General features: G+C 42.7%; 2 protein-coding genes across 4 annotated transcripts in view; one reads left to right on the top strand and one right to left on the bottom strand.

Moving 5' to 3' along the window:
* The window catches only part of AOX1 (aldehyde oxidase 1), an 84,111-nt gene extending 60,220 nt beyond the window's left edge, over positions 1-23,891 (bottom strand). The window contains exons 1-14 of one of the 3 annotated variants that reach the window (XM_065560405.1): positions 23,742-23,891; positions 21,581-21,638; positions 17,679-17,775; positions 16,636-16,744; positions 13,550-13,676; positions 12,366-12,427; positions 11,463-11,537; positions 10,264-10,344; positions 8,907-9,051; positions 8,634-8,726; positions 7,009-7,160; positions 6,695-6,788; positions 3,124-3,233; positions 2,082-2,266 (exon numbers count right to left, since the gene is read on the bottom strand). In XM_065560405.1, coding sequence (XP_065416477.1) covers positions 2,082-2,266; positions 3,124-3,233; positions 6,695-6,788; positions 7,009-7,160; positions 8,634-8,726; positions 8,907-9,051; positions 10,264-10,344; positions 11,463-11,537; positions 12,366-12,427; positions 13,550-13,676; positions 16,636-16,744; positions 17,679-17,775; positions 21,581-21,638; positions 23,742-23,807 — 1,454 coding nt within the window. In that variant the 5' untranslated portion in view covers positions 23,808-23,891. 3 annotated transcript variants of the gene reach the window in all.
* Positions 1-25,252, top strand: part of LOC135974151 (serine/arginine repetitive matrix protein 2-like) — a 994,828-nt gene that overhangs the window by 759,923 nt on the left and 209,653 nt on the right. The window lies entirely within an intron of this gene.

Raw genomic sequence — 25,252 nt, 5'->3', positions numbered from 1 at the left:
GCTTTAGGCACTTTTGAAAATCCTAGTCACTGTATCTATTACAGCAAATCTTGACACTCAAGAACAATAATACCAACTGTCAGTGCCTAAACCAGAAAAACAGAACACTGTCTGAATACACAGAAGGCCAGTTAAATATAATGGGTTGATCCAAGAGCTCAGACATCTCTCTCTCGTACAAACATCTTTCAGGGCAACAGTAGATTTTTTGTCATTTATTTTTTATTAGTTTTTGATGAACTGGCTATAAACATTAAGGATATAAACAAAAATTCAGAAGGTCTGATTTTATTTGTTTACATATTTTTATAAGACAGCCATTGCTGTGGCATCTGGGTGTCGTTACAATTAAAAGGAGTGTAACATAGTGTTACATCAATTTAAGGCCCCGATTCAGCAAACACGTGTCTTTGCACTTTGTTGAATATGGATAGACTTAGGTACGTGCTTACGTGCTTTGCTGAATGGGTATCTGTGTGAATAAACTGTAGGTCTGCCATGATGTTCAATGAAAAGCTTGCAACAGGAAAAGGGTTGTCAGGAACTCACACTACATAAGCTGCACAGAAAGCATGTAATTCTTATTTAACATTTTAAATTGGGTGCTCAAAGGGAAAGGATTATTTATTTAGACAAAACAAGTGCCCACAATTCAGGGAATATTAGGGATTGTTTAGGAACAATTAACTCTGTCCTGTCACTATATAGAAGGAATAGAAAACATATAAAGCACCCTTCTGATCCAAAGGACTCTTTGTAGACCAATGTCCACTATGTACCACAACAGATAAGCATACTTATGGCCTGATCTAAAGCCCATTTAACTCAGTGGAAAGCCTCCCATTGACTTTAAAGAGCATTACATCAGGGCCTTATTTTCACTTGTGATTAGCATAAGAATTTGAACCCAGGTCTAATGAGTGAGTAAGATAATACCCTATTCCAAAGTGCTACCTAGTTCCCAGATTAATAATAAAAGAATCAATGCTTTAAATTACAATACTCAAATATCCTGTAAGCCCTCGTTACGTAAATGGTAACCTGACTATTTAACCACACCAAGTAGTTATTCAGCAAGAATATGTCATGTTAGCACAGGAGAAATACTAAAAGCGACGTGAACGCCTTCCAAATCCAATGAAAAATTGGGTCATAAGTTGCATGAGAGAAACAGTTCCCAGGGGTTTGTTCACGGGCCCTGAAATTTGAGGAGGTTCAGGTTAGCACAAGCCCAGTTTTTTGGTGGTTAAATCATATTCTCATTTTCTCCCATGCTGCTCCTTACATGTGAGAAAAACTCCCAGTCACAACCTGCACAATCAATGGCATTTCCTCCTTCAGGTCCCTCCTTATAATGCACCTCGGCCAGGAGCATAGATAAAGAAAGCTGCACCTGATAGCTGCTAGCTAGGCGGTGAGTTCTGATTACTGCTATTGATTGGCTAAGACCAGTGCAGAGAGCTAGTCTATGCTAAAATACCATATCCCTGCCTTCCCCAGCCTCAATGGGGGAGGCAAGTTAAAGTAGCCCCTAGGCATGCCCTAGTCTGCTTTTGGGGCCACACCCAACCCTGGCTGCCATCGAACCGAGGAGGCGTAAGTCCCCTCAGGCCCTTTGCTGCTGGTACTGCTAGTGCAGGGATGAGTCCCTCTTCAGTGCCCACTTTAGAACCCCACGCCCTCATACTAATGAATTAGCAGCCAAGTTTCAGCACAGCTGTTAGAGACGGAATGGATGAAGAACTGGTAGAGGTCCCTCGAGGTCAGGTTGGGGCACAACAGCAAAGTGATGTAGTGACACTAATAAAGCAACTGTACTCGCCCTCTGGAGAGACCTTTCAATGAGCACAACATTCATACACAGGCTTTAAAACATTTAGAATAGAAAAGTGTAAATATTCCATTCTGGGGTGGGGAGATGACTTATCACTTGGGCTGATCTGTGTTCATTTGGTGGGTTATAAATGGCATCAACCATTCTGTACATAGAGGATCTCTGTATTTATGCCCTGAAACACTAAAAAAACTAACAATATTCCAATTTGAAAGCTATATTAAGTCTCTAGGAATTCATACAGTACCTCCCTATGAGTGCCTGACAGGTGTGTTTTGCACAGATGGTGGTAGAGCCAATGCCGCCATAGAAAATGCCAAAGTCCGTAATTATGTCTGTGCCTTCCGCAAAAAGTACCCTCATCCCAGCATTAGCAATTGGTAGAGCGTTTTCCCGGCGCTGGGCCTGTCGGAATGCCGATACAAACTCCCCCTAAGAAAAATCAAACAGAGGCTAAGAAGTATGCACAGAAATGTAATATGTTCCAATAGAGACCTACATGAACTAAGGTAACAAATACCATAGAGCATGGATTCTACTTCCAAAACATTTAGGACCATTCATTCCCTTCCCTTAACCATCCAATAGTTCCCTCTTCACTGTTGTCTTGCAAGCAAACCCGCCTCCCTCTCCATCTCCTGCAGAGCCCAGCTGGTCTGACCCCCCTCTCACAAATGGTTACTGAGAGGTAAGGGGGAAATGGGAGTGGGCTGCATTTAGAATGGGAGACAAAACTGAAGAGGCTCAACCTCTGCCTAAACCTCTGGACTCAAGCACAAATCAGGCCAGTATTTCAACTCTATCTACTGCTTTTACAGATCTTTTCCTTTAGTCATCTAAATTCAATTAAGTCACATTTTTATTCAGAGACGTGCCAATGCCTGCAGGTATCTCCCAAACAGTCTGCTTATCAATTCCCAGAGATATTGCCCTTACACAATGTTACTGGTGACACAGCACCAAGCAAACAACATTGTCTGGTGCAGCAATTATGCGTGGAAGCATGGACCATGTATCAATCCTGTAGTCCCTATGTAGGCAAAACCCTCAGGAGATAACGGGAGCTTCATCTGCATAATGACTGGAGGTCTAGCCAGGCTGAAAATGGGCAGCATTCTGGGATAGAGAATATGTCAATGCCCTCCAAAACATTTCACTAGTTGGGTGGGTTTTGTTTTTTTAAAACTACAGATGGTATTTCTTCCTCCTGTTCTTTCTTTAATTCCATATAAAAACTGGTTAAACCATCCTTATCACAAAACAAATCCAAACATCACAGCAACATTTACCTTCCTGGAATGAGGGATGTGAACAGAGACTAAGACTTCTTCCGGCATAAGGGTATTGTTACCAACTCCATTGGCAAAAATGTCACTCAAAGAAATCCACCGTGTTCCTTCTATTAGAGAAAAAAGAAATGGCAATCTCTGTACAATGAGAAGTGAACTCTTGGCAGTTTAAATATGTAAATTCAATTTAATTGTCAAGGAAGAATATGGAATACTTCTGGGAAAAGAATTACTTAAAGTTCATATAAAATCCCATCAATAATATGCACCTTAAATGTCAGTGGTCTCTCTATTTTCAATAGTTACTAGAGGAAGAATTTGTATTGTCTTTTCCTTTCTCTTTTTGATCAACTGTTTTGAAAGTTTAAAAGGTCACAATTTTATGAGATTAATGATTAAAGCTGGGATTCTGAAAGGGACCTAAGGGAGGGAGGTAGATTTCCAAAGAGAGTTGGGCACCTAACTCCACTAGGCCCTTTGAAATTCCCAGTCCAAAACCCATGTGACTACTTAGGCCTTGTCTACACTACAGAGGGTTTGCTGGTATAGCTATATCAGTCTAACTACCCCGGCAAACCTTCCTAATGGAGGTGCAGCTTGTACCATCAAAGGAGTGATTTGCTCAAATAGCTTAGGCTACTTCCTTGAGTGAAATAAGTTATACCAGCAAAAGGCCATTGTTCTAAAACAACATAACATATAGGGTCCAGTTTCTATGGCTATGTCTACATTAGGAAAGCTTTACCAGATTTAATAGCAAAACCCTCCTAGTGCGGACACACCTATTCTGGCAAAGCTGTGCTTTGCAACAGTATAGCATTACAGTGAAAGCACAGTTTTGCCAGTATAACTGCGTCTACATAACAGACGTCTGCCAGCATAGCTTCATTAGTCAGGGATCACAACTCTTCATGCCAGCAGGTTCAGGGGTACACCTATCCTGGCAGACATCTGTAGTGTAGACAGGGGCTGTAGGTGAGAGCCTAGTAGGACATCCAAATCTCAAGGAACTTCTCTGACCATTATCACTGTAGTATCTGAGTAAGTAATTAATAATAAACAAGGAAATACAGTCCCACAGTTTGACATTCAGAAGACTTAATGTACCTAAATGCCAATCGGAACATCTAAAAGCAGGATTAGGACATCTGGTGAGTGTCCTTATATTTGCAAATTACACACTGTTCTGAAATATCCACCTAATTTAACAATACACATGACCATCTAACGGATCAGAAAAGAGCAACAGCCAGCACACTTTCTCCTAAAGCATTCCTAGTTTGTATGTATGTAATTCACCAGTGTGTTTTTCCCCCATCATAAAATGTTTACATGGGAACACTAGGAAATTAAAGTTATTATAATATCTTAGTCAACACTGTGTAAATTGATACAGCTTGTTGAAACAGTGTTGAAGTGTTAGGACATTCTAAATATAGCATTATGCTGGCAGGAAATAGTGCTCCGATCATCAATAAAACCTACTGCTTATTTATATACCTAAACTGTTAATTATATATGTAGATAGCCCAGGTGTTGCTATCATGTTATCCTCATCCTCTCTCCCGAACTCGCTCCATTTGTTTATTGTATCCACTTGTTTTGTTTCAAGTTGTGCCCTAATCCGGCAAAAAAACTTTTGCATGTGCTTAACTTTATGCAGATGAGTAACTCCACTGAACTCAATGGGACAGCTCACCTGTGTAAAGTTTAAGCACGTGCAAGTGCTGGCAGGATTGGAGCCTCAGATTGTATGTTCTTTGGGGCAGGATCTGTCTAATATGGCACCCAGAACAATGGAGCCCTGATCAGATTGGGACTGAAGGGGCTACCATAATACAAATAATAAATATTATTAATAAGTGTACATTTTCTAAACACTGATGTCTTTTGTGCTTTGCATATGCTGCATAAAGTACACAATGTGTTAGCAACAAAGGAACTGTTTATTAAATTTTAATAATAATTAATAATTAATCATATTTAATATTTACATTGGTTAGCTTCCACAGTCCTCATCCAGGTCTCAGGCTTCCTATAACCAAAGGATCTTTGGTCCACAGGGTGAAACACCCTCTCCCAATCCAAGGGGAGTGAAATTTATAAAATGGCTGCCATATTATGGGGATTATTCTTACAAATGCCACATGCAATAATGTGACTGCGATCTATCCAGCCAATAGTATAAGGAGAGATCCCTATTTTGAAAATCCAGGAAAGGTGAACTGCCAAGCTTTGACAGAGAAAAATACTGAAAGTCCAATACACAAAACAAATGGCTTCTGGAGGTCCCTGGTAGATTATCCCGTGAGTCCACACTGAACATGCTATATTTACAGGTAAAATGATTATTTGTCTATCTGCCAGCTGCAAATTAACACTATGACCTGGGAGTCTAACTGGGACCTGTTCCTTCATGTACATCATCACCTGTAAGAAGAGTCCTGTGGCCAATTAATGTCTGTGCAGCCCTTCTCTTCAGAGGGTCTGCCAGGAGTCAATTCTTGGCCCTTGGTGAACAATTCTGTTAAGCAGACTCAAGGACTAGACTCCTCTCTTAGCTGCATTGTCTCTGCAGGGTTGATGGGAATGAAAATCCATAAAAACTTTTGTTTGTCACTCAGGTAAGCAGGCTTGTCTCTCAACACAGGCACAGGGTGGCTCTGTTGAGTGAGACAGTGCTTTTTTTTATAAAGTCATTTTCCGGAGTGGAACTGTATTTTGACAGAAATTCTGGCTCTCATTCCTACCCCTGTGTATTCATGAAAAATGGCAAAAGAAGTAATGCACAAATCCTGACCAGGAAACAGCACCTGGGGGCTATAAAGGATCATGGAGAGATTCAGTGAGAGGGAGACCCAGTGAGTCCTGCTAGAGACTGGGGACTCGAGGAGGTCCTGGAAGGAAGAAAAAGGTGCTTCCTGGGGGAAGGCTGAAGGCAGAGAGAGCAACAAGAGGGGTTTGCTGGCTGGCATCCCCAAGCCAGAAAGCCAGGGTTGGAGACAGGAGGAGCAGCAGAGGCAATTGCCTGCTGGCTCTAAGCTAGAGAGGCAGAGACAAAGGCTGGACAGGGCGGAAGGCAGGTGAGCAGTGGAGGAGCTTTCCCGCTGACATCTCCAAGACTAGAGAGCTGGGCCTAGAGGAACCATGAGAGGGCCAGTGGAAGTGAGGGATGGTCCCTTGGCAAGGATGCTCTCAGCAGAGAGGCTGTGTGTGTGGAGGGGTGTTCCCTGTGCTACAGTTGGAAGGGCTGGGATGTCCTACTACAAGTTCAGGGAGAGGACTACACTGGAGAGCCGCGTGTGATGACAGACACCAGGGCTGTATGTTGCATGTACTGTAAGGACTATGCTGGGGAAATTCTGGACTATGTTTTGTTATTTATGTTGCATAGGGCTTTTGTAATAAATGAACCCCCCAAGGGCTTTGCTTTTACTTGGGAAGTTGCTTTGGACTATTTCTGAGGAATAAGAAGAAGGGAAACTGAGGCATGCCTGCCTGTTATGCCATGGCCTGCCATTGCGGGGCACTGCAGGCAGGGCCAGCTTCTTACAGGTACCCTGCCTCTTACCTCTTGATGCCAGGTTGAGGGTACAGTTGCCAACTGCTAGAATGGGATTCAAGTCAGATGTTGACTTTCTACTCATAATGTTTCCACCTAAAGACTAAAAAAGGACATTATGTCATTAAGTCATCACCTTTATGTAAGTGTCAGTACAGTGTGAGGATTTACATTGATCAAAGGTCATAAGACTGACAGTGACATAAAATTAATTTTAAAGTCTATTATTTCAACTGTGAATACAAATATTATGCACAGACAGAAGCAATTCCATGCAGTTTTGCTAACCCATCCACTTGTTACTGCAATAATAGACAACATACGGAAATGTTTCTGATCTGCTGTCCTCCCAGAGTTTTTAACTGATGCAAGAGAGCACGGAAAATCTTTGTCTTCTCCCCTGGAAGTTCTGAGACTATGTTTGCCAGGGCATCTTTCACTACAGCCAGACTGCAGGCAGCTCCAAGGGTTAGTCCTGAAACCAAGTTATTGTAAGTAGTAAATGTGAGCATTGCTCCAGACTGTACTTTTGTAATTATGCAGTGCCTTTTTCTCACAATCAGCTCTCATTAAAATGTGGATAGGAATAAGGCAACATCTTAAAAGTTTTCTGTTACACTTTAATTTAGGAAACAAAACAAATACTGCATCAATTTCAAAATCTGCATGTGCAAACTGGAGTTAAACTAGGACAGGTTAAAAGTCTTTAACAGTCATGGTACAGAGTCCTTCTTTGTCAAGGGTAGCAGCTAAGCACATCTGGAAATGGGGAGAGAGATGTGGTCTAATGCTCTGAGCCATGAACTCCCAAATTGTAATCCCAGCTCTGACAGATTCTCTCTTTGGCCTTGGGCAAGTTGGTTAAATTTTCTGCCTCGGTTTGCTCATCTCTGTCTCATTTACAATGGGGATAGTAATATGTACTATCTTCTAGGGCATTTGTGAGGCATAATTAATGTTATAAAGTGCTGTGAGATCCATGCATGGATTCTCCACAGAGTGTTGGGGGCGACAACGGGTGTCACCCCAGTCTGCCCACTCCTCCCCCTGGCCCACCCAGTCTCCTATCTCTCCCCCAGAATGAACACTGGATCTACAGAGAAGCTTCTGTGGGTTACAGAGGAGGAGAGGGAGACATGCTGCAGAGATGGTTAACTCTCCCACCCCTTCCATGTAGTAGGGAGGATATCTGAATGTTGAGGGTCCCCTCCATAAGCAGACATTGGAGGACAAATAGCCAATAACTTTGATTCTACACTCCCCCGAGGGCTGACCTCAGACAGCTAAACTGAGGTAAAAGGTGTTATTCCACATCTACACTAGGGATTGGGTCATAGTTAGGATTAGATAACACATACTAGCTATCCCAATTTAACCTCAACTTCTTTTCCTAATCTAGACAAGCCCATGCTGTTGCTAATGTATCATGCATTGGGGCAGGGATCATCGGGGAGGCTCTATGTATTTTGCCGCCCCAAGCACGGCAGTCAGGCGGCTTTCGGCGGCACGCGCCTGCGGGAGGTCCGCTGGTCACGCGGATTCTGCGGCATGCCTGCGGGAGGTCTGCCGGTCCCGCGGCTTTGGCGTACCCGCTGCCAAATTGCTGCCAAAAAGCCGTGGGACCGGCGGACCTCCCGCAGGCATGCCGCCGAAGGCTCCCTAACTGCTGCCCCCACAGCGACCAGCAGGTCGCCCCCCGCGGCTTGCCGCCCCAGGCACGCACTTGGTGCGCTGGTGCCTGGAGCCACCCCTGGGGATCATAGCTATCCTGATCCATGGATGTCTCAGGAATTATTTGCAGAAACAATCACAAGCATCTCTAGAAATTCTTGGAGATCCAGGATGTCTGTAGAGCAGTTCACATCTTCCCCACTAGGGAAGGGATCAGTATTATTTTATGCAGAGATATCTCCATGTGTTTCAAAGGGCAAAAGTAGGGTTTACTTACCATTGTCTGTGTACCTCACCACATTCAGATCTAGGATCCTTGCAGGAGAGATGAGAACTGGATGATGCAGTCCTTTAAATTTCATTTCAGGCCCTATAGAGTAGAATGAGATTTAGAGAAAAGGAAGATCGCTGCATTTCCAGAACTGTGACTATGTCATTGTTGAGCCACATATTAAGGACAAAGAACACACAAGCAATTCTAAATGCTGCGCACGACTGTTCATACAGACACTGGCACAAGCATAACAGGATGTGCTCTGAATCTACATACCCACACTGGTGTTCCCCACCACGAGAGGTGCTTTGGGGTACTTAGCCTTCAGCTCCAGAAGCTCCTTTAGGCTAGCAGGTGAAATCCATGTTGTTCTTTCCCCTTGGAAAACAAGAGTTCTTTTTGGCTGATTTTCAGCCATTGTCTATAGGGGAAACAATGTAGATTTAATATTTAAAGCTCCAGAGAGGCAGCGGTTATCTAGTGAATAACTGGACTAGGAGCCAAAATAATTCCTTAACCATGGAAGTCATACTTAAAACCTCAAAACTGGATTTAAGTGGGACTTAAATAGTGCATCAGCCTTGTGCTGGCCCTTTGCACGGGGAGGAAATTAATGCCTCATGAATAAAATGCCTAAAACTGACTCAGATGTGTCTAGCAAACAGGATTTATACTGAATATCCTGCAAACTACACACTTAGGGCTGGATCCCGTACCCTTGGAAATCAATAGAAAATTAATTTCTAAAAAATCCAGGGCTAGGCAGGCAGAGGCGTGGCCAGGCAGCTCTGAATGCTGCCTCTACCTGCAGGCACACCCTCCCACCTCCCCCCCCCCGCAGTGCTCCCCTGCGAACCCAGTGCTCTGGGCGGAGGCTCAGGTTGGCCACGCCTTCGCCTAGCAGCTGAGTGAGGGAGATGTTGCTGCTTCTGGGAAGCCCCCCAGATAAGCGTTGCCCAGAGCCCACTTCACCCCATCCCGTGCCGCATCCCCCTGCCCCCTCCCACACCTAAACTCTGCTGCTGGGGGATGGGTGGGACACCGCAGGGGCCTGAGACTGCCCCAGCAGCAACCAGTGCACCTGGCACAGGGGCTGCCTGAGCTGCAGAAGTCATGGAGGTCACGGAAAGTCGTGGAATCTGTGACCTTCGTGACAAACTCGCAGCCATACTTATAACTTTGTCAATCTTTAACTGTTTAAGCTGAAATTTTCTGTGTGCAGTGTCTGCCACAGACTGATTATTTTTGGAAAATTTCAGCAAAACCAGTTCAGCTTTTTCTCAGAACAAGATGACGAAAATGTGTTGTTTTGGCCAGATTAAAAAATTCATACAACTATTTTGTTGAGAATCTCCAGCAGCTCTTTGCTTTGCACAGGCAACCTTAATTTCCTACATTTTGAGTACTTGACTTTGCATCTTTAATGTTCTTTTAATGTAGTTCTTGTACATAAATATAAAAACTGAATTTAAAAAACATCAGAGATCTTTGCAGATCTATCGGAAAATATGTGATATTTCTCCTGATGGAACCACTCCACTACTAGACAGCATATTAAGATGAGTACTGAACTACATGTAAATGTTACAAATGTTACAGCATATATCTACAGACCAAGAGCAATTCTACCTACCATTAATTCTGGTGGAAATATAAACTCCTGGGTGGGGTCCAAGGGCTGAAATTCATCTGCTGAAAACAGCTTGGTGGAAAACTTTTACAAACAAACAAACAAACAAACAAACAAACAAACAAACAAACAATTTTTTACTTAATTCATTCTTTATAAAAAAAGAAAGAATCACAGGGACTGGATCTGAAGCCCACTGAAGTCACCAGGAGTCTTTCTAATTACTCTAATAGCCTTTGGATGAGATGCTAAGTAAACTGCCATGTATTTAGTGGGGGCTGCTGCAGTGGAAGAAATGGAGAAAGGCAGCCTCTCTCAGTTTAGTCACCTTCCCTGGCCCCCCTGGAGCTAGGAGGGTGGGACGATACAGACCTGAAATCCTAGGTGCACACTTCCCTCTATTCAACTATAGAGAGGTGAGATGGCGCCATATTTCCCCCAACTCCTCTTACACACACTCACAGGGCACAGAGTTTTGAAAGGAAAGTTTACATAAAATAAACCATTCATATGGATGGGAATTTTCACATAAAATTAGTGTCATGATTCTGTTTTTTGTGGCAATCTTCAGTTCTGTGAACACAATCCTGCCATGAGCGCCATGTAGACAAACCCCTGAACCCACACAAAACCTCACTGACTTCATATGGCTTCACCTGGGCACAGGGATTGCTAATGCAGTGGTCACTGCAGAATCAGAGCCTAAGAATATTAATATTCCAGAACACAAAAGATTGTTTGAACATGCAGATCCGAACTTTCCTCTGCATTGTTACAAGAGACTCCAGTGGAAGAGGGTGAAGATGTCCCCTTTCACTCACCTACCTATGCCTTTGAAGACATATCTAAATCCCCCACCCTTAACAGTGCATTCATTTCCTGTGAAAATGGAAAAACTTCCTGATCACCCAGGATGGTACATACGTCATTAAGAGAAACTTTTTAATTTCACAGAACAGCAGCAGCAATGGTTCTGTGGCCTGCAACATGCAGGAGGTCAGACTAGATGATCATGATGGTCCCTTCTGGCTTTAAAGTCAGAGCAATGCAATGGGACATAGTGGGCTGTAGTCAGCTGGCTAGAGGATGCTGCCTGGCATAGCACTTTGCATGTACTGTAATTACAAGTAATAAGCAACGCAATGCTCTTCACCTAGTGCAAATTTTACATTTAAGCAGGAAGGAGAAACAATTAAACTCACCTTCTCTCCTTTGAGTTTGTCTTCTTGATCCAAGCAACAGTTCCCATTTTCTTTACTTTGACAACAAAATGGTTCCTAAAATAGTAATATCCCATTAATACAACATAAGACTTCCGCTCATAATGAGCTTGATCCCAAGTCAATTGAAGTCAATGGGAGTCTCTCTTCTGACTTACAATGGGCTTTGGATGAGGCTCAATAAAATTGCAAATATTCATGTTTTAAGGCATTATCTTTTTCTTACCAAAACCTTTAAAAAAAAAGTTCTCCATGAAAAAAGGTTTTCTAGATTTCTCAGTGGAATTTACACAAAATGTTGGCAGACAGGGTGAACTTTATGTCATTAACACTCATTGATGTCACCACCTCTTTTAGTTCAAATCTTATTTCAACTGTATTTTATGCATGTAATGCCATGACTAGCAAAGACCAAAGTCTCCTTGCCTCAATCACACAAATATTCCCACTGACTGCAATGAAACTACTTTTGTGAGGAAGATTTGGGCCTCTTCTGAACAGTTAATATTTAGAACCAGATTTTTATAATCCTCTTTGCCATTCTGCAATTTGTATGTCTGGGCTAAATATTACAGAACAACAGGTTTATGTGGCTAGTGGCCTGACCCAAAGCTCACTGGAGTTAACAGAAACACTTTCATTGACTTCAATGGGCTTTGGTTCAAGCGTTGAGAGATGGCTGATCGGCATTACTAGAATGGACAGCCAATAGCCCTTGACAGAAACAAGATTTGATGTGTATTTAAATTCACAATGGTCTCTGGTTGTTTAGATATTGTCATACACAGTAATACATGCCTCACTATCCCATAAAACTATTTTAGAACAAATATTCAAAGCAGTTGAATAGGAACACTCTTTGAACCCTCCATTCCCACTGCTTACCTTACAGAAGGTTTTACAGCCATCTAAGATTGGCCTATACCCAGTGCAGCGGCACAAGTTACCTGACACCAGAAAATAATAGGTGAACTATTAGTTCTATCTATGACATATAATTTAGGATTCAAGTCTTCATGCTAAGGTTTGTCTTTCTGAGATTTCAGGAGAAGGGGTATAGCTCTGAAATGCAGTGTGGGCCAGATGTACAAAAGAGTTCAGCATCCACTATCTCCTGAGAGAAGGAAACTCTTACAGCAGCTAAGAGGAAACTGTAATACTGCAAGAGCTGCATCAGATGGCAGCAGTGCGTGAGTTGACCCAGGGCCTTAACAACTTTGGCTTTGGCTTCACTGACACAAAGGTGGGTTTTTACAGAGAGATAACTAGCATGGGATAGTTCTCTCATTGTAAAAACTTAAGTGGAGACAAGGCACTTGCAGTGTTTATAATGAGGTAGCTAGGAAAAGTCAGCACTATACCTCCTGCCTGTGGTTGACCCTACCAAGTTTGCGTCATGGTAAAACTAAACTGGCCTTGTCTCCCCTCTGCTTTTACACTGGGATAGTGAACCTCTCTAAAAGCACACATTAGTTATCCCTCTCTAAAAGCATACCTTTTTGCAGTGAAGACATAGCCAGCCTCTCTTTTATTTTATAGTTTTATTACTGTCACAAAAGCTTTGGCACTGTTCTGAGGTTTATAATGTTCTGAACTCTGTATCTGATGAGATCTAAGGCCAAGATTTTCAAAAGTGGCTACTGATTATGGATGCCTCAATTTTTGAGTACCCAACTTGAGACATCTTAAAGGGGCCTGATTTTTAAAAAGTGCTTAGTGCCTACCCTCTGAAAATCAACTCCCTTAAAGGTGTGCCAAGTTGGGCACCCTAACTGAGACATCCCAAATCACTAGTCACTTCTGAAAATTTTGGCCCAAGATTTCACTCCGCTGGAGGGTATGCTATTCAGCATGACATCACAGATGTGCTGTTTAGTATATAGGCACCTCACAGATTTCAGGCAGTAAAGAATTCATTGTTGATTTCTTCCCTCCCCCGCTTTTCTGAAAGGAAACCGTGTATAAAAATCTTATTTACTAAGAGATTATTTATCTTGTTTGTTCATATATTAAAAATGGCATTTTGATGGGGGGTTGGAGGGGGGGAGGACAAACAAACAAAAACTAACCAGCCAGAGCTGCAGCTATCTGCTCCATGGAGGGTTCAGGGTGGTTTCTCAGCAAAGTATACATGGACATCACCATTCCAGGGGTGCAAAAGCCACATTGAGAGCCATGGCACTTGGCCAGCCTTTCCTGGAACAAAACAGAACAACAGCCCCTGCTTCAAAATGCAAAATCAACAAATTTCCTTTTTCAATCACTTAAAAAAGCTGTTGATTTCAAAAATTACAAACATGATTTAAAGGGTTACAAGATCTGACCTAATTAACATAATATAAAATGTGACAAATGTTACAAACTTAAATGCCTTCCTCTTAGAAATGTGAGATATTTCAAGAAGAAACTTAATCTAATGTGAAATCTGAACCAAGAATAGTTATTTCAGATGTGTGGGTCCAAGCATACCTGACTGGTGGACAAAGGGAGCAGATTATCCCACAACTGCCTACTTTGGGGTTCTTACACCTTCCTTTGTGGAATCTGGTGCTGACCACTGCTGGAGATGGAGCACCGGCCTAGACAGACCATGGGTCTGATCCAGACTGTCAATTCCTGAGTTCTTTTGTCTTTATCTCAGTCTCTTAATATTATATGCAGTGTTGTAGCTGGATATGAGAGAGACAAGGTGGGTGAGGTAATATCTTTTATTGGACCAACTTCTACTGGTGAGAAAGAAAAGCTTTCGAGCTACACTGTCTCTCTCTCTCACCCACAGACAGGACCGGCTCTAGGCACCAGCAAAACAAGCACCTGCTTGGGACTGCACATTCCCAGGGGCGGCATAGCAGCTGGTAGCAGTTGTGGAGGTGCAGCTGGGCCCGCATGGCCTCAGCCACGCAGTGCAGGGCGCAGGGCATCTGTAGCACGTGGGCGCCGCTCACCACCTCAGCCTGGTTGTTGTGGCGCACCTCGCCCATGCCTGCCGTGTCGATGGGCAGGTGCTGCACCCCATAGCTCACCCCCTTCACCCGCAGGATGTCCGGGGACTTGGCCCCCAGCACCGACTTGTGGGCTCAGATCCACCGGCCGGACACTTCGATCACCAGGTCCGGCTCCTCCGAGACCAGCTGCTGCAGGCTCCAGGGCTGCGCTCCAGCCTGTGGACAGTAAGTGCCAGGCAGCGGTCGGGCGATGTCGCCTCCTCCCGCCTCGAACTCCCACTGGCTCTTCACCACCCGGCTGCAGGAGGAGGCTGCTCCGGGATCCTGCTGCAGGGCTTTGTCCCCCGCCCCGGGCGAACTGAAGCACAAGGAAAAGCTGAAACCGCAGGGAGCTTGCAAAAAGAGCGCGGAGCTTTCCCCATCCCCGCTCTCCTCTTCCCCAGCTGATGCGCTCCCTTCCATGGAGCCGGGCTGCTGCTGGCTGCCCTTGCTTCTCTCCGCTTCCCCCAGAGCTTTCCCCTGCTTTGCTTCTCCGCAGAGCCTTTTTGGACAGGTCTTTGATCACCCGGGAAAAGGACACAGGATAGGACTGGGCTCTCCATGGCTCTTGCAGAGGCTGGACCTGGCTAATGTCCCCCCCAAACACACACACTCCCAGCTCAGCAGCACAGTCAGCCACCCCTTCACCTTCCTCTTCTCCCCCCCCCCTTTTTCCTTTTTTCCCTTTGCGGTTTAAGGCTAAACGTTACTGTGGGTTTTCCTTGCTCAACTCTCCTTCTTGGCACATGGTCAATTTCAGCCTTGTTTCCAAGCCTGGACTCCTCTCACCTGCTCACAGCAGAAAGAGGTGTGGCGGCAGCCGTCCCTGCGGCCACTCACTGCTGAACTTTTCAACTTGACTAATTCCAACATTGTATAGATTTCTGTAACCATCATATGTTTGCTGCAGCTTGATTGCTCAGACTTTCCGTGAGTGGCATTGACAGATCAATGTATAGTAATAAAGTATCTCACTTCCTGTTCCTCGGGGGAGTTTGATTTTTTTCCCTGGCGCAGTTTAATTTTGGATGAGCCTTTTTCCAATTTTTTTTTCTTCAGAGTAAGCAACACATGTTCTTTAACAAGTGAAAGATCATTGAGTTTTAACAGTTTTGCTTTACCTAGATGTTCGTATCAGCCTGCATGCATCTCCCAAGATCAGTTTGACTAATTGCACTGTTTTATTTCAGCTCAAAGAGGAGCTAAAGATTTTCCTTTGACTTTCTGCTCTGAAATTTGCAGCAACAGAGTCAACTAAACATGCTTGATGTGTGATTATATTCTGCAGTTATTGCCCCAATATGCAAACATGTGTAAAAGCCACAAAAAAGGGGGGGGGGGGGGAGAGGTGTCAAAATTTGTTTTGCTTGGGGCGGCAAAAAACCTAGAGCCGGCCCTGCCCACAGAAGTTGGTCCAATAAAAGATATTACCTCACCCATCTTGTCTTTCTGTTAATATTAAGCAGTCTGCATGAAGGGGCATCTCTAATAAGTCTTAATCAACCACTTTATACTTGTATTATCAAGGTTTCCAGTAAAAGTTAGTCTGACCGTTAACAACGTCTAACAAATATCAGACTTTTGCTGGCCCACTAAGATGAGTCTCACTGTTTATGTATCTTCTTTGCTGTGCCTCCAACACACAGTATACGCACTGTTTAGCAAGCAGCAACATTGCACATTGCGCCTTTTACAATACTTTGATTTTTAGCAGAGCTGGACAAATAATCCAAAATATTTTCTGTATAGACATGCTATAATTTTAAGGTTAATACCGTTGGCCATTTTTGCAGCCCATGGGCATTTCCTTTCTGGATTCAAGGAGGTGCCGGCATTGGCAGGAGATCACATGCCTCTTAGTTCATCATCTAGAACTGTTTTATTTTAGCAAATAGGTTGTTCCCATACTATGCTGGAGATTCCTGAAGTTTTTGCAGCATGTGTGACATTTACTAGCTAACTGTACATAAAGACTATATTTTCCTGTTTTTCTCCACACGTTTTGAATTACACTGCAGAATCAGTTTAAAAATCCAGAGTCTTCAGCTATCTTTTAGTAGTGGGAGCAATACCATATCTTTAAAAATCATAACAATGCCGTACCACCACTGCCAATTAATCCTAGGCACGTGAAGGAAGAAAGCAAAAATCCTTTTACAGCATACTCTCACCTGAACTGGATGTATCCGGGTTTTTGTGCATCCTACGCCTTCCACAGTGGTGACTGCAACGCCATGCAACAAGCATATTGGTAATAGACAGGCATTGGCAGAATAATGTCTTTGGATTGTAAAGGAGAATCAAGGACATTAAATATAGTGTAATAGTATTCTGTGGTAAATTAAGAAAGTGCTTTTTACTGAATCTCTCTAGCTATAAGCACCCATCATCATCATCATCATATTGAGTGAAACTAGAATTATAAGCTTTAAAAACATAGGGATTATATAAACAGTAATTCTTGTGTACATTGTAGGAGTCACATGCCTGGTCATGCAAGAGTTGGCAGTTAGGGGCCTGTGCATGCCCCTCAAGCCTAACATTCTACGGGCCAAGAGTATAAATATCCCACCCTTTCCATCATTTAATCCTTATCTGCCATCAGAAGCCCTATTTGCAGGGCTCTGATGCAGAGGGCGGGAGGGAAGGTCAGAGTGTTTCTTTGCAAGCAACATAGTGAGAAAACAAGAGTTACTGTTGGTAACTAACCTCCCTTTTCTCCTTCATGACACTATAGAAGACTAGCTAGCACCTAGAGGGAGTGAAGGACTCGCCGCTGAAGTGCTACCGAAGACTGAAGTGGAGTTGAGCTGCCGCCAAAGACTAAGTTGCTGAAGGACCTGCCGCCGAATTCCCGCCACAGACCGGATGGGCCACCCCTTTCTATTGGCCGCCCCAGGCACCTGCTTCTTTTGCTGGTGCCTGGAGCCAGCCAGCCCTGGACTCAGTGCACAGTTTTTCCACTTAAATGGCCTTTGAACTAACAAGACCTAACCGCTAGGTTTTTCTGCAAATGATCAATCTAAATTGAATATTAAGTTAAAGTTTGACAAGCTTTTTTTAAAATACAATATCACATAGGAAAACCTGATCTACATTCTTGTTTTTTTAAAACAAGACCGCCATATTTTCTTTAGTAAGCTGAAATCACATTTATTTTTAAAAGGTCATAAAAATGTTTTGTTGAGTATTCCAGATATTTTGTTAAGGATACTGTATGTTCTTGGAAGCTGGTTCATATGTGGAGACCATCACAGTGCAGGCTCCGCAGCCACCTCCTCCACAGCCATACTTAGTCCCTGTGAGACGGAGTGAAAGAGCTGCCATTAAGGAAAAAAGCTTATGGGTATTTAAGAATTCATGTTTTGCTTCTGCTCTGTTCCCAGTAGTTTCCCAGGTTGTATAAAGCTTGAGGACAATCTTCCTAAAGGCAACATATATAGAACCTGTAATTGGACAAGTGCAATGGCACATATATCAGAAGCTCATTTTTCAATTGCTTGAAATCTTCAATTATTTTAAGACCAAAACTACAAAATAAACTGACCAAGCTCCCACCAAGTTCATTGGAAGCTGTTGACTTCCTTTGGAAGCAAGAGCAGCCCACAATATGTAAATATCCCACTGGGACAGAAACAACAGTAGATATTCTGTATAGCTCATGTGTTCTGTTTCAAAGTGGCTGAACTATATTTTTGGGTAAACTCAGTAACTTGCAGTGTAGCATGGGGGAAATGAAAGATTTAGGGCCCAAGACTCGTGGGTGACATAAATTTAACTTAACTATGTAGTTAAGTGCTTTGCTGAATCGGGGCCTCAAAGTAAATTAGGAATCTAAATACCTTTGTGGATCTGGGCCTTAGTCCTTAGGGCCAAGATTTTCAAAATGGCTGCCACTGAAGTTAATGGGAGCTGCTAAGTGCTCAGAGCTTTTGAAAATCAGGGCACCAAAGACTAAAATGTCTAGATTCCCAGTAGGGTTAAAATGAAACCTTTAGGTTTATTTTGAGTCTGTTAATATCACAAACTAAACAATGGGAAGATAAACGTATTTTGCAAGGAAACCATTGTTTATTGAAATCATCACTCTCGCAGGAAATCAGATGAACAAAATGGGAATCAAACTGCTACCTAGGCAAAGTGCAATTCATCAAATTCAAATAGCCAAAAATATTTTTTTCGGCGGTATAACAATAGAAAAACAGGAATTTATTTCAGAGTTGTGAAATACAGTATTACAATTCTCAGAATTAACTGCATAATATTTGAATGTAATGGGTCTCAAACTGATTTTGAACATGTGGGCAAGTATTCCACTTCATATTTACAACCAGAGCAAACTCCAAAGGCAGAGATTAGTGAAAGATATTTTTCCTCAAGCCTTGCTTTGGCCTCTGAGTCCTTTCACTGGCTCACATTTACATGCTGCATCAAAAGTTAATTTCTTGTCCTTTTTGTCAAGGTTCTGCATTTCATCCCAGCCCACCTCTCAGATCTTGTGTTGTATCATCTGCCTCCTTGCTTTCCCAGTGATGCCATCCTCACCGTCCTGTATCTCTCATTTCTACTCACATATTCGTGTCTTCTCCCACCTTGTCCACTGTGCATGGATCAGCCTCCTAATCTCAGTGCCAGCTCCCACCCACTCAAATCCCATATTTCTCCACAATGCCACAGACACTAACCCATGTGACTCTGTTGTGTTCTTCATTCCAACATTGCCGAAAAAAAGAGTGATAAAAAATTCAAATCTGAATCAGCACCTCCTCTTGGTTTCCCAATAACTCTTCTCAGTGTCACCTGGAGTCTGATTTTTTAAAAGTGTTAAGCACCCACCTCTTGAAGTCAGTGGGAGCTGCAGGAACTTAGCCACTTCTGGAAATAAGGTTCTTTGGCTATTTAATAATAGGGAGTATCTTTCTATTTGTCTTGTATAGCACCGAACAAGTATTTTTGGTCCTGATTTTAGAAAAGAGTAGGGTAAAAATGTTGCCAATATGCCAACAATACAAGAAAATGTCTGACAGAGGTTCTCCACTTGGTGTATGGAGCATTTCCTGGTGGTCTGTGGAAGCCAGCTGGTCACATGGTGGTGGCTCTCTCCTTGTTTCCAGCTCATAAAGTTAATTAAAAGAAGCTAAAACTACACAGATACTTTCCCAATTTTACTCTTCCATGGAAGCAATTTCTTTATTTGCCACAGGGATGTTATGTGATCATGAATGAAACTTCGGAAGGGGAGCCACAGAATCACCACTGGGAGAGGAGATGGTTCACAAGTCACTCTCTCTACTGAGATGTGGTCCACACTACTGACGTGCTTGAGGGCCCCTGGTCTAAGAAGTTATGGAGTTGGGAGAAACATTCTCCCATGATTTAGGATTTATATCTTGGTTTGTAGAGCTCCTCCTACAACCCAAGACATTTATGCTTACATATAGCTTATCTAGATCCCTTTTGTCTGCTACACTTCCAACGTATCAGTAAAGAACTTCTGCCTTTAATGGAAGCTCATCATGAAAACAAGAACAATGAGGCGTCCGGTGGCACCTTAAAGACTAACAGATTTATTTGGGTAAGCTTTCGTGGGTAAAAAAACCACTTCTTCAGATGCTTATGCCCAAATAAATCTGTTAGTCTTTAAGGTGCCACCGGACTCCTCGTTGTTTTTGTGGATACAGACTAACATGGCTACCCCCGATACATGAAAACAAGCAAAGCTAATCCATGATTAGCACAAAATATTAATGTGCTGTCATCTATTCTAAACAACTTCTGCTTTTAGATATAAGACTACTGAGGAACATGCATAGATTAATCTCAAGCAGCATGACACTAAAGAGGTTTGGTCTGTGCTTAAAAATTAGGAGCGTACTAAGTAATGTTTACTCTCCAATTTAATGGCAAATGTAATACATCATATTACTATATTTTATTAATCAACCTTCACCTGAAGGATTTCAAAGCACTTTTCAAGTTGTATATATAAGTCTTGTTCAGGCACCTCTACTGAACTTTTGTCCTGCACTAGAAACACTATCCAGCACATTTTAGGACAAGAATTGAAAATTACCTTCTCCAGATGACAATATCAATTTTTAGATACAGTACAATAGGCAGAATAATTACAAATTTTAAATTTAGCTGGGACACGAACACTAGTATCCCCACTCTTCCCAAAAGTGCCATTGGAGTTCTATTGACACAAGTGGTTAGGTCATCAGTTTTGCACATTATCTGAAAAATGGGACTTCCAGCAGCACAGTACTCTCTTCCACCATTCTGAAGCATCAGTTCAGTTCAGAGAGTAAATCCTGTAGTCACACTTCACTAATACACACATAATCCACATACAAAGATACTGACTGCAATCTGGTTCTTAGTAAGGATTTAACAGCAGGTCTCAGATTACAAAAGATTCATTATTTTTAGAACTAGATTACAGAACATTATCACAGATTATCTGACAAGGGTAATTCAACTCCCCCCCGCTTACTTGCTAATTCACAGTGGATCTTCTATTAATTAATAGTCTAACGCACCATTTCCCACAGCTTCTAGCCTCCCTTCCAAGTACCCATGAGGCTTGGTTCATCTTATCTTATTTATTACAAAATCCCCGTGATTTGATAGAAGTGCTATATAAGTGCACGGTATTATCAGAGAATGTCAAAGCACTTCACAACACTAATTAATCTCTGAGAGGCAGATAAGTATTAATATCTTCATTTTACAAATGGGAATAGATGAGCACAAAAAGGGTAAGCGACATTCCCAAGGTGTCACAGCAAGTCAGTGGCAGAACTTGGCATAGAACCCAGATTGCCTGATTTAGCAATGTGCTCTGACCAGTGGACTACAATCCCTTTGAGTTGGAGCTAACATTTAGCTAATTTTTACAGTTTAATGGAGTTCCTAACATTAAAATATAGTCAAGCACTGAAGAGTGTTTGGCTCTTAAAAAGATACATAACTTAATATTATAATTGTATGCAGCTTCAGGGCCCAATCCCTGTCATCCTTAACCAGGCAAAGCTCTAATTATCATCAGTGGGAGTTTTTCCTGAATACAGTCTGCAGGATAGTGCCCTAACTGCATCAACAAGGAAAGGATATGTCTCTTTCGGAGGTAAGACAACAGCATTTGTTCAGGATCAGCATTCTTCTCTACTATCTGCAGAAGGAAGGGAAACAAGCTGTTACAAAAATATTCAATGTTTATCCTTCAGGGCACAAACCAAAAGCCCCCACTTAACAAAACAGCACTTGCTAAGGGCCATAGGTGGGAATTTTTGCTTCCTTTGGAAGTTTTTTGTCTGACATTCCTACTGCTAAAAAGAAACTGTCAGGACAGCTTATCCTTAATAAAAACAACCATGGTGATAGGAGGAATGCCACATCAAAAGAATCCATCCTGAGCCCTTCTAAAGGTAAAGGGTTCCAGGAATGGGACTGTATGTCAGCCTATGCACATATGCTTCATACGTATAAAGACATACAAAACCACTCTGGAGAACTCTCAGAATTGTGAACAGACTGATGGCCTGTTGGAAGTGAAGGGGAGCAGAGACTATTCCACAGTGCAGATGGACAGGGAAGTATTACTGCAAGGTTACAGATACCAGTTATTAAAAATACAAACACAGGAAGAGTTTACTACACACCCCCAGATCAGAAATGAATAAGGAAATCAATATTCTTGACAGATTATAGAGCTTCGTTATTATTTAAACATAATATGATGAACACTGGAGGGCAGATTAGCCAGGCCAGTGCCAGGGATCCCCTTCCTCCTAGTTTTGCCCACAGATCTATACTGTATTCATCCTACAGAGTATCCAAATGCTTTACAAAATTATAATGCCCCATCATCCTCTCAAATGGTATGGCTGTAATGAATGCTATGACCATTAACAATATTTGTAGCTATCCATGCCAAGAAAACGTTACACAATGGTAATCAGATTTTATGCATCAGGGCATAAACTATGCAGGTCAGGAAGACTTCTCCCTCTTCATCCAGCACTGCATAAAACTGACTCAATACACTCTTCATTCTGTGATGGTCTCTGACAGAGGAAGAATACTAAGCTACATGGAGCAATAGCATCATCCAGAAACTCCTACATACCTATCTGATTAGAGGAATCTTTATCCCATTATCTTGAATCAGCTAAACCTTAAAGTAGTGTTTAATCAATAGCCAGTTTAAGTAATTATGTTCCCATTACATCAACGTTCTACTAGGCCAGTAGCTTCCATTTCATTCATCGTATTTTGTTATGCTTTGGCATTTCCATTAGTGACATCTGCCTTCCTATCCTCTCCACATTGCACTGTGTGTCAAGAAAATGTATATTTCAAGCAAAACACATAATTTTCAGTAATTTTTTTTTGCACGCATGAAATTCTGAGGGAAATTTTCAAAGGATGAAAGGAGAGTTTGGCACCCAACTGCCATTGATGTTCCAGGAAGGGCTGTAGGCCTAACTCCCTTTTGTGATTTTTAAAATCTTCCCTCCTCTGACATCATCATCCACAGGAATCCTGTGAGACACCAGGCAGCAGGAAGGAAAGTGCATGATCTGCAGGTCTGCCGTGGCCCCCCAAATTAACACACCATCACTTCAACACTGGTTGACAACAGCCCTAGAGAGGTTATGGGATGTTCGTTTGGGGATGCAATGTTATTGTTCTCCCACTGCTTTTTGAAAATCATTTGCGTGTCAAGGACATTCAAAAAGCTGGGTGAGGTAGAAAGCTCAATGACAGCTACTCTTCTAAACTTCACAGCCCTTAAGGTGTATGATGTTAGTAGGAGTGGAACACCCTTCAGCTCCATGGCACTCTAGATTTTATACAAAAGACAAGTAATTTACCTAGCACTGATGTGCATAGAAAGCGCCATGACAAAAAATGTATGGGGAGGAAAAAAATGCATCTTAGGGGGCAAAACTGCATACAAGAAAGACACAAGGCAGAAGTGTTAAAGGTATGCAGAACGCTATCCGTGTGGAAGTGACAGCTAAAGACCCCGACCGACCCCCCCAGTATCATGCTGCTTCCTGGGGCGAGGAGTGGGGATTAAATAACTACGTTAGCGCTGTCTGGGCTGTTTCCTCTTCTGACCCTGCAGAGGAGAAAGGGAAGTGGGGGTGGAGACCTGCCCATGGAGTCGGAGGAACTTGGGTCTGTGTGTCCGGTTGCCATCACATGAGAAGTGGCCCAAAGGACACGCCAACGCCTCCCGCCCCGCCCCAATGCCCCGCTCACTTACCTTCCTCCCGTTCACGGAGAAGATCAGCTCATCAGGCCCCGCTCCCCCTGCAGCGGGGAGAGACATTGCGAGACGCAGAGAATCACAGCTCCTGTCCCCGCAAACCAGCTGTGCTGTGCAGCGAGTGATGAACTTTCCTGGGCGGGGCTGCCTGTGAACTCGAGAGGCCAGGAGGCAAAGCCAGTAACATGAGAAGTCGGGGGTGGTGTGATCCGCAAATGTAACTGATATAATAAAGAGGCCCATAGCTATAGATAGCTTCCACCCATTGTGCAATCCCAGATAAAAAGCCCATCCTGCTCCAATCACTTTCAAAACTGGTTCGCCGCCAGGAAAGGCAAAGGCAGTGGTTACTATCGCCAAGAAAAGCAAATAGCGGGACTGTTCTCCGGTTCTTTGCTGGAATAACTGTTGCATAAACCCTGGCACAGAATTTTAAGGAGACGCTCGCATTTTACAGTATTACAAACTGTTCATCATCCCATGTATCTGCTATAAAAAGGTGGCATCACCCCTCCCCCCCCCATTAACATACCATCACCATGGTCCAGAATGCAAGGAACTGCAATGGCCAATCCTAAAAATGAATGATTCACCAAAATAACATCATTGTAAGATTAGAGAAAAACAAAGATACACAAAGACATTCCTCCTCTATATAGACCATTACTTAATTATTATTTATAACTATGGTAGCACCAATTATGTTTATTATTTATTAAGATTGCTGTACACCCTAGAGGCCCCAGCATTATTGTGCTAGGCACTGTAGAGGCTCCACCTGAGATAGGGACCCCATTTTGCCTGGCACTGCATAAACACAGGGGAAGAGCCAGTGCCTGCCCTAAAGACCTTACAATCTAAACTGACAAGACAGATAAAGGGAGTATTATCCCCATTTTCACAGATGAGGAACTGAGGCACAGACAGATTACGTGACTTGCTGAAGGTCCCATAAGAAGTTTGTGACTGAGCCAGCATCCAAATCCCAGCCCAGCATCTTACCCACAAAACCACTTGCAGAAAAACGACGTAACCTGTTCTTAGCTGCCTGTGGGGACTACAACCAAGCCCATCCTTACTGCCACCTCAGACAAAATGAAAGCAGGTAGAGAGACGTCAGTGTAAATATGCATAAATAAATAAACTATTTTCAAAAGCTAATGAAGTGTTTGAGTCATGAGAGAAAAAGTTAAAAAAAGAGAGAAAGGTTGAAAATGGAAGACCTGATTTTTAAAAATTGCAATCACAATGGGGACATATGTAGGAGTAGGATTTTATAATAACCCATAAGAATTTGTAACCCATAAGAATTAATGTATGATTTGATTTCATCCTGTCAGCCATCCTTTTTGAATAGCAGAAAGGAATGACAGACCAGAACAATCCTTATGACTGATCATGGTCACCCTTTTGTTTTAGGATAAGTTATAATGTCTACTATGGTTTCCTATATATATTACAAAGTAGGCACTCTAGTTAAATATACATTTCTTTGTTTTAAGGTTTAG

Source organism: Chrysemys picta, chromosome 11 (genome assembly GCF_011386835.1).
Source record: "Chrysemys picta bellii isolate R12L10 chromosome 11, ASM1138683v2, whole genome shotgun sequence".
In the NCBI taxonomy this organism is placed as follows: Eukaryota; Metazoa; Chordata; order Testudines; family Emydidae; genus Chrysemys; species Chrysemys picta.
This window is presented reverse-complemented; position numbering and strand designations above follow the sequence as displayed.